Source organism: Gavialis gangeticus, unplaced genomic scaffold (assembly GCF_001723915.1).
Source record: "Gavialis gangeticus isolate Ggan-Ray unplaced genomic scaffold, GavGan_comp1, whole genome shotgun sequence".
Classification (NCBI taxonomy): Eukaryota; Metazoa; Chordata; order Crocodylia; family Gavialidae; genus Gavialis; species Gavialis gangeticus.
Window position 1 is genome coordinate 9,393,263 of NW_017729030.1, and position 10,362 is coordinate 9,403,624.

General features: G+C 38.4%; 1 protein-coding gene across 2 annotated transcripts in view; it reads right to left on the minus strand.

Annotated features, from left to right (window-relative positions):
* Window positions 1-10,362, minus strand: part of INTS12 (integrator complex subunit 12) — a 32,376-nt gene that overhangs the window by 2,122 nt on the left and 19,892 nt on the right. For both annotated transcript variants that reach the window (XM_019521925.1, XM_019521924.1), the window contains exons 2-6: window positions 9,680-9,843; window positions 8,302-8,454; window positions 7,145-7,332; window positions 2,814-2,973; window positions 311-463 (exon numbers count right to left, since the gene is read on the minus strand). In XM_019521925.1, the coding sequence (XP_019377470.1) occupies window positions 311-463; window positions 2,814-2,973; window positions 7,145-7,332; window positions 8,302-8,454; window positions 9,680-9,835 (810 nt within the window). In that variant the 5' untranslated portion in view covers window positions 9,836-9,843. The remainder of the gene's footprint in view (window positions 1-310; window positions 464-2,813; window positions 2,974-7,144; window positions 7,333-8,301; window positions 8,455-9,679; window positions 9,844-10,362) is intronic.

Genomic DNA, 10,362 nt, shown 5'->3' on the forward strand with positions numbered 1-10,362 from the left:
AAAATCCCATTAAAAAAAAAAAAAAAAAAAAAGGAAAAATCCTTTTCCAACCCTCTGTGAAATAATAGTCAGGAAACAGAGTGAGAGGAATGGAAGGAAGGGTTTCACCCATCACTAATTCCGTCCTCCAGACTATAGCTACTACTGTGTATGGAAGCTATTTTCATTGGAGGCTCTAAATATGTGGGAAAAAATCAGGTACAGGGTCTAATTAAAAAAACCCAACAAAAAAACCCAGCATGCAAGCAAGAGACTTTCATACACACAATAAAATGAAAACCCTTTCTATAGAGTATTTTGGGTACAGCACCTTTACTTCTGTCCTCTTGAATGCTAGGAATGTGGCTGTTGTATCCAGCTTAAGTTTTATTTCAGGTTTCTTGACCAATGGATCTTTCACAGCTGGTGCTACTGAAACTACAGCAGGGGCTGGTTTCTGAGGTGGTTTTTGTGTCTTTTGAGCCTGCAGAAGAAATGATTAAACCCATATTAGGCATATTTCTGTACTATTAACTGAGTTAATCAAAGTGGCAGCAAAAATGTGTTATCAGACATAATATTACCTTTATATGATGCCTGGAGATCAAACAGTGAGGGAGCAGGTCATATGTCAATACAATTTTGATCTGTAGGGAAATTTCCAGCTGAGTCATAGGCTAGTAAGAGGTGTCACCTTTGTGCCACCATAACAATTTTTATGTTGGCACAAAGCAAAAGCAAATAGATATCCACACCCTTTGTTGCACTACAATTGCCTTTGTGGCCATGACAAAAAGTAATACTAAACTGTCGCTTTTTCTCAGCAGACATCTATTTGCTTTAGGGCAGAAGAGTGCAGGCAGCCTGGAGTGGCCCACACTCTCCAGCTGCCCTGTGTAGGTATTCACCCAGGGCTTGAAGGGCCCAGTCCTGTGCGCCTCCAGGGCTGCCACACAGGATTAGGCTCCTCCAGCCCTGGGAGTGCCTACTTGGCTTTCCCCTTTTAAGAGATGTGCTTCTAAGCATCTCCACGCTTTCCCCTCTTAGCAATGCATACAGGAAATTCCTAGGGCACATCCCTGTAAGCAGGGGGCTGCGAGGCTGTGCCACAGTGGCCATGAGGACCACTGGCTGGTATTGGGGAGCCAGCATTTTATTTTTAGTAAGATTTTGGTTTTTTTATTTTGCAGATTTCATGGACAATGCCTGATTTTGGATTTCATGGAAACTGCAAAATCAGGCACTGTTCATGAAATTGCAAATTGAGTAGGTCCCTACACATGACCAGTGGATGGAACAATGGGTGACATGCGTTCCACACAATAAAGCAGATCAGCTGATTTGCTTCATTTGGCAACGTCTGTTTTATATCCCCAGATCCCCAGTAGGGAAGATTCTAGCTGCTGAAAGGCATCCTGGGTAACTGACAAGGGAAGGGAGATGAAGAGATGTCAGCTAGAAGCAGGTCTGGAGTATGAGTAAAGGGAACTACGGATAAAGCATGAGAAGTGGAAGAGAGGGTATGAGCAGAAGACAGCTATTGTGAAACAGGTTACAAGGATGTCAGAAATGGTAAGTAAGGCAGCAGTATTCATGTGAGGTAGCTAAAGGAAATTGGCACCTGGAAAGAAAAGATGACTGATGACAGTTGGGGGTGGGAAGTGAAGTGTGAAGTATTTATATACATAGGTAAGTTTACTACGATGCTTGAATGCAATTTAATGAGCACAAGCAAGCATTCCTGACTTGAAAGGCTTGAAGACAATCAAAATACTAGAAGAAACAATGACATCAAAGGGAAGACTCTTATTGGCTGATGTCCTAGAGCAAAAAACATTTTAAATGAGTGTCTTTTTCTGTCTTCCTAATGCAAGGGCAAATTTGAGCAGATAACATGAAAGTAACATATCGAGGTAAGAAAATGTCTTTGGTTTCACTAAACCTAACAAACACAATTTTCTATCCCAGCCCTGAGGCCACATGGGAGCCAGTTGGAGACTCTGGTGTGGTCCCAGGGCTGGGAAGGATAATTAGCTGATTTTTGGTCCCAGCCCCAGGACTGCACTAGATTCTCCAACCAGCCCTGATCCCAGGGCACCAGGGAGATCCAGCATCAGGGGCAGCACCCTCTCCCAGCCTCCGCTCCCTATGCCTCCCTCTACCCGAAGCCAGAAGAAGAGACCCGGCTTGGGAGATCATAGTAAGCATTACTGCACAGCTAGGCATTCTAACTTTTGGTAATGCTTACTACAATGTAAATAAAAGACGTGACAAGGCCCTAACATACAGCTCAGTGCAAATAAAGAGCCTCATGCTATACAAATATGTGGTATCAGCTTCCACTGGCTCCACTGAGAGTTAAGAATATTCACTACTTAACATGATCTGGTCTCAAGCCTGCTATCCTTTGTTATTGTCATGTTAAGTTCCAGAAAATCAGCTGACTCATTGCTAAAACTGAAAAGAAAAAACTTACAAAACTATTCAGCAGACTTGTGAAATAAATAAGAGCAAAATGAAATCAGCCTAATTTCTTCTTGCACTGCTTATTAGTGGGGAAGAAATAACTTGACCTTGTCTCACTTACGTAATGTTAAAACTATTGTTCAATAAGCATGCTACTTTGTTGAATAAGCACATTCTTTGAGACTCTATGGTTAAGAAAAAGAAAAATCAGCAGCAAAAAAGAACGTGCACCTTTGAAAAATGATTCTTCAACAACCTTTTAAAGATTTCTGCCTTTTTCTTTAAAAAAAAACAACAAAAACCAAAACAACCTATATGAATTGCTGTCTTCAGATACCATTCACGTTAGACAAAAAGCTGACTCCTACCATTCTTTTCATCTGTCTGGTGCAGCGGGCACAATACCACACAAGGCGAGGATCATTGACTTCCTTGTCTGTCACCTGAGGTTTATGGCAATCCTGGTGGTAGAGATTATGGCACTCCTGACACTCCACTAACTGATTCCCAGAAGAAACTGTCATTTGCCTACAGGACAAACAGTTGAAAAAAAATTACTGAAGAATACACTTTAAGGCTTAAAATAAAAACTAAAAATATGCTCTCTCTCCATGTGCATTTTCTATATTTGGAACAATGAAATGGATTCCTTTTCTATTACATAGACTCTTCTGAACAAGTCTGGCTTGTTCTAAAATTGGTTCTCTACAGAAAAAAGTTTATATTATTTTAAATATATTTTAAAATAAGTTACCTCTACAGGACAAAATCATTTGGTGTGTCCCCTCTTTTACTTCTTTATGGTATTACAGACTTGAAAAAATAATGTCATCCAACCTGGCCCTGTTTTTATTTTCCTACTTGAGTTTTATATTAGACATCAAGATCTTATGTACCTGGCTTTGCAGAGTGGACTTTATGAACAACTATCTATATATTTACATGTCCACCCCAATACTGCTGTATAAATCATCTATTTCATATTTGCATCATTATGTTATAAGTTGTTGAGCAATACACTTTGACTACAATAATGTCTAAATGACAATCAGTAACAGTGCTTTCAACTTCAAGATTTTAGAAATGTCATCATGCAAACAGTAACTTTTATTACACAACACGTGTAGACACTAGAAACGGCAGATAACACCCACACCATGGAAAAAATTGAACGTGTATGCCTCAAAGCAAACATGTAAGCTGGTGATGAGGACTTAATTTTCTTTGGGCCTCTGGTGAAAAGAATCAAGTTGTATAAATGACAAATTAGTCATATACACATGACTGGAAGTATGCCTGTGAATTAGCCAAATACCATTTTCCTAATGATTTCTTCTTTCAGATGACAAATCAGGCTATTTAATTGCTAAGCTGCTTTTGCTCATATCCCCAAGGAGCAGGTAACTAGGTAACCATGGAAACTCTATTTGTGGACGGGTGGCAAAAGGTAATACCTTATATTTTTATATAACAAGAAAATAAAGTCAGAAGATGTTGTCCATATGGCTGTTGGAACATTTTCTGGAAAATATATATATATTTTAAATGGTCTATTTAAAAATTAAAGGAGGAAATAATCTGAAATTCTAGTGCATACTATTTGGATTCAGGATGGATCAAAACCCAGTCTGTTACCAAAAAAAAACTGGGTCAGAACAAACAATGATGTTTCAACTACGTGTCACTAGGGAACAGACTAATTTCCATATTCTAAAACTATAAAAGGACAATTTTCAGTGGATTACAAAAAAAAATACACTTTTCATGCCAAGGAATGTCAATGCTAGACTTATTTTAAACTAATTTTGTAATCAAGTGACAGCCCAAATGGTTTTGTATCTTTGAAAAATGAAGATGAAATCAATTTATTCATTAAAGTTTAGAAGTCTGCTCTTGCAAAGGTAATAGGAATTTTTCATAAATCCTTTATCTTTGAAAGAAGTAGTGTCACCTGCAAAATTTCTCTGTTTGACACTCATTTATGCCTTGTAACCAACAACACCTGCAAATCCATGTTTTGGAGACAGTGTGTTTTTTTTAAACTGCCCTTTCTCCGTACCTCCATACTCTTGCTCTGACCATTTAAAAGGAAAAGAGGGGTCAACAACAACATATCTAGTCACTCTGAATTCCTAATTGTACCCTTAGCAAAGCCATACTCACACCTAACTCTAGACTAGCTCTAGAAGTGAATAAGCAAAGCTTAGTTGTCAATTCAATCATCTGAGAGTTAGAGCAGTTCAGTTCTAAAGTTGGCTTTGCACTCACTTGCTGTGCGACTTTGAGCAAGTCACTTAATCTCTCTGTACTCGAGTTTCCAGGTCCATAAAATGGGATAAGAAAGAGTAACACTAGTAGGTTGGCAAATGACTTCCTGTTCTGTGCTTGTGTAATGTGCATGATAGAAAAAAAAGGGTCCTTACCCAGCACCAGAGATCCCAATTACTACTGAGAATAAATAAATAATATAATTTGGGTTCCTGGTGTTTTGCATTTGAATTTGAAGTTCTCATTAGCAGTTAAACTAAAACATTATAAAAGCCATGGAACAAGTTGACAACTGAGAAGTGGCAGAAACCATGGCACTAAAAACATTTTTTTTTTCAGTGAACCTCAAATAAACTTTTGGACTAAAGACAGCACTAATTACTGCTGGTAAGATATGCAAGGAACTCAGGGATATGTAAATACAATGTAAAACATGTAAGAATGCTTCTTTTGTAGTAAAGAAACAATGATGCCTCTGATATTTTGAAGTGTGATTGCAATGTTTAGCAAGAGGCCTGTTTTCTGTCAGGTGTCAGCAAGGTTCTGCAACAGTGGCCTGGATCAACCTGGTTTGGTTCAAAGCAGGCCAGTGCTTCCAAGGCCACTCCTGCTGCTACCACTGCTTCTCCCAGCCAGGCTGCCCTGCCCACTGTCTTCTGAGACTTGGAATTCACTAGGATACCACCAGACCTTCACCTGTCCTTATCTTGAAAAAGTGTCCTGACCAGAACGAGCCAGATAGGGAATCATGTAACATCAACACCTCCAATAGGTTCATCTAGGTCCTGAACAAATCCGGAATCTTGGGTTCATGTGCTACTTTACCCTTTATATGGAATGTTATTTTCCCTCCTAATCTCTTCCTTCTTTTGTCATTTATCTAAAAAACGTTTGTTCTTTTGCAATATACTGTGCCCAGACAGGCCAACTAGAAGCAATGCTTTAAATGGCCTGGTAAAAGTTTGGCAGGTCTTAGAATGACTGACATGACCATGTACTAGGCCTATTTGCTTCCATCAGCAAGGCTGTGGGTAGAAGCCACTGCAAGAGGCTGCGGTGATGTTTTCTTTGTTGTTCTCTTATCTTCGTGTGTGCATTATGTTGTATTTCGTCTTAAGAGACACTGGATCAATCTTCAAAGCAACAGTTATAGACTATCTGAACTCTTTCCCCATCTTCCTCCAATAAGACAATTGATACCATCTACAATGACTATCATATTAGGAGGCTTGGCCCTATAAAACATGCAAGACAGTTAGAAGTCAAAAGGTGTATTTTTTAAATGGAAGTTTTCCTTTTCTGTCTTTAATAAAACCTCAGACTTTTAGCAACTGTTGTTACAATGGGAAAAAAAATCAGCAATGATTTGAGATATGAAACTTTACTAAATGGTTTAAAAATGTGACAACAATAACTTATCCATTAGTAAATCTGATACCCTCTCTCTAGGAACACAACAGGAGCTGAAAATTGATTTTTTTGGGGGGGGGGCACACACACACACCAACCTTCTTACTCTTTGTATGTATTCAAAAAGTACTTTTGCTAATTTTCTGTTATATTAACACTAACATGCTTCCTAGTCATCAACAGATTCTTTTTTTAAATTAAATTTCAATCTCAGAATGTTTAATCATGCATCAGAAAAGGAAAGTCAGGAAGAAGCCCTTTTGTCTTTAAGTCTGAGATAAATACTCAGTTGGTAGCTAGAAATATTTTTATGGGCAAACCAACTACAAATTAGGCAGAAAGCAGGACAGTGCGGCACCTTATATCACTAACTTTCAACTCATACCTCTTAACTTCTGCCTAACATTAGATTAACATGGCTAAATACTCCTCTCAACTGCAAACTGTTACAGAAACAAAACACACACAAAACTCTACAAATGCCATTTAAAAAAAATCATCTCAGAAGAGAACTGACTTTTGAGAAAACTGCTTGTGATTAGCAATTCACTTTTTAAGTTCAGCTTCTAATCACAAATCAATATTTTTAACTATATACAAGATGCTCAATTTATTTTTTGTCTTTTCTGAAAGAAGGGCAGAGGTCTGGTCTTTATCACTCTGGCAAAAATTTCAACATTGTTATGAGAAATGATTTCCCTCAAGACCTTATTTCTGCTTCACTAACATTTATATATGTTTTTTCTTACAGGCTCCATATTTCAAAATAGCATTCTTATTCAGGAAGCGCACTTAACCATATAATTAATTTTATGCCCATGCTTATGTTCAATTGAAGTCCTTAAATGCTTTCCAGAATAAAGATGAAAATTATTAACAAGCTAAGAAATGTAATTAATTGGAAACACTGAGAGACAGCAAATTCAGATCTATACAATTCATTTGTACAATCACTTTGCATTGAAGAACTGCATTGTAAGAAAGGTATGAGGGTATGTTTGATGAAGCATATGACACTTACCGGCAAACAACACAGGCCAACCCCATCTCCATAGCAAAATCATCAGCACTGGTTTCATCAAAACTGGACAGATCAGGCATAGACAAATCCTTGCTAGTCTGGACTGTGATAGGGGAGGAACGAGTCTCTTGCTTTTCTAGCCTGGGTTTTTTTGGAATGTCACCTCCTTCTATTATCTCCCCTTTTACCTGTTAAGCGCGCACACACACACACACACACACACACACAAGATGAAAACGTGAAAGGTTAGTTATTAACATTTATCTGAGCAACCAACTGGCATAAACAGTTCAGAACAGCATTGTTCAGCTGGCAGTCCATGGGCTGCATGCAACCTCTGAAGGGTTGATGCACATCTCTAGGCTCCTACTCAGCTGTTGTTTGTCTTATTGCTCCAGCTGTGGACTCTAGGGCTGCCTATACATGTGCTGGTTCACGTTCTAGTTGGAAGGTGTTGAAGCAGACTTAATTGAGTCTGTTCTGCATTCTAATTGGAACACTCCAGCGTGGCCTCACCATTGTGTGTATAAGCCCCAACACATTTTAAAATGGCTGCAGGGGTGCTTGTCAAATGAGGTTTAGATAAAGAATCCCGTGTGTGTGTGTGGGGGGGGGGCGTTGCCCATGCATGTGGTGTAGCATTACGACCCATGGCTCAGATTAGTGCAGCCCCTGGGTGGAGAGCCCCCAGGCACTTAGAAGTTGGACAACCCTGGTTTAGAAATACAGCAGTTAAAGTATAACTGTGCATCTACACGATATGCTTTCCTAGAGAGATATTATTCATTGCCACCACAACATTTTTGAACTAGTAGTTTAAGGAGTCCTCTGTATTACAGCTCAGGATTTGTTAAAAGTTCAGGGATCTTGAGAGAAAAAAAAAAAGAGAGAGAGGTTGGCATACTATTTCTATTATGCTCTTCCCAAGAGTAGTAATGTATTACAAAATATGGAAAATTAAGATGAAATTTTTGCTATGCTGTCTGTCCTGTGTTGACCAGTGATGCTAATTAATGGGACAGGTGAGCTATGGCCTTAACTAAAAATAAATCAAATTTGCCAAGTTCTTCATGAACAAATTGCTTCTTGTTACAATATTTTTAAATTCAAGCACCAACAGAACCAATTTCACTGCAAATTATTTAATTAAGACTTACTTTATCAGCGGATCTTTTCTCAGTTTCTTTTTTCACCTTTTCTGTTGTAGTAGGCTTGCCATTATTGTTGCCTGAAGGCAAGCTGGGTGAAGCTTTAGGCTCCTGCTTACTGGAGACTGGTTTGGTAATAGATACTTTGGGTTGTTCCACTTCCTAAACAAACAAAAGAAGACTTAAAGACAAACCTAATACAACGGTAACCAATCAAATCACATACATGAATAAATAAGTTTAATTTGGCTCCAGTAACTTCTACAAAAAAACCCCACACACTTTTCAAGAGATAGGGTTCTAGTTTAACAAAAAAAACCAAACCAAAACAAAACCCTAAGCACATCTTCATTTTGGTTTATTAATTTCAAAGAAAAAAATTTTAAATCTGTAAAATTGAAACCCATAACAAACAAAAATTTTTAGATAATTTTGAAGACAAAATGTAATGTATGAAAACATAAAAGAGATGATTTCTGTAGTCAGTGAACATCAGTATTTCCTTCCTTCAAAGAGAAGGATATTGGCCTTTGCTTAATCTTGGCCAGTATTTACCTTTTAGGTGAGTAAATCTGAATATTCATATCAACAGTTCTTACCAGTGATGTATTACTATTAGTGGTGAATAGCAAGCAGGTTGGTTGTAAATGAGTGATCAATTACAGCTATACGTGTGAGAATCAAAAGCTGAGCAACTAAAGTTCCTTCTAGCCTAGGGAAGAACTAACTATAACACTTCATTTAACCTACGTTATCCATGTGTCAGTGCAGACCAGTAAAGCATAGCATTTTCTTTCTAATGTTCTAATTAGTAAATTTTTAATGGTTTTCAATACACTGGTAAAATTTTAGCTGTTTTTTTTTCTACAAATTATTTTAGCTTTAAAACACTGAGCTTTTTTTGGTCACTACCTGCCCCATGCAAATTTAAAATCAACAGAATTTGCAGAAAACGGGTTTTTAACTACTTTAAGATCTGTCCCCAACAACAATAACTAATCTGTATTTTATGAGCATTTAGTTTTAATTACAAGTTGATAAATCCATCAATTTGGTTAATTTCGGATGACCAATATGGTACAGGAATAGAAAGTGACTGCAGAGCAATACATTACAAATTCATAACTCTTCCAACTTAAGAAGAAACAGCTGCCTTCCAGATCCAGAGTCTGCCCCAACTAAAGACTACAGAATTTTTGCCATTATCTTCAACAACAGTAGGATCAACCTTGCTGTGTTAAAGGTGAGCAATCAACATGGTTACTCCACAAGTCTGTTTATTTCTTTCCACTTCTTTTAGTCCTTCATCTAGAAAACTTAAAACAGAAATAGCTGGAGTGATAACAACACACGAATAATGACCTGCATGCTCCACAAATGATAATACCTTCTGTGAAGGACGATAGCTTGAATCAATTCCTCTTGCCAGAGACTCATCAAGCAAAGCTTTTAGCTTTTCAGCAGAATCTTTACTTTTTGAATGAAGGAAGCCAAGGGCTTTCAGAAAGATGGGATCAAGTTCCAAGTTCACCGTGGCAGCCATAGCAGCCTCTTTGAAGGAAAATAAAAAAGAAGAGAACATTATTTACATGCAGTATAACTCATGCAACAGAATAGATCAGAGGAGGCGTATGTGCGAGTATATCTAAATATATATAGGGACCTACCTAAATCACGACAGAAGTGCACTGTGAAGTGGCTCCTTTTTGCTGTGTACTCCCCCAACACTGATTTTTGGAGGGGCCCCATCAGCCCCACTTGCTACTTATCGGCTGGGAGGCAAAACTGCGGTTTTAAATATACTGCAGTTTTTGCCTCCTGACCAATAAGTCGTGACTGGTGGGGTCATTGGGGCCCTTCGGCCAATCAGCAGCAGGAGGCAAAAACTGCAGCATACTTAACACCGTGTTTTTGGTCCCCCGGCTGATCGGTAGCAAGTGGTGACTGGTGGGGCTTCCAGACCCCTCTGCCAATCAGTTGCGGGGGGGGTGGGGGGTAATATGGCAAAAAGAGCATGATTAAACGAGCTGCTGCACAGTGCATTTCTGCTGTTTAGGTAGGTCTACATAT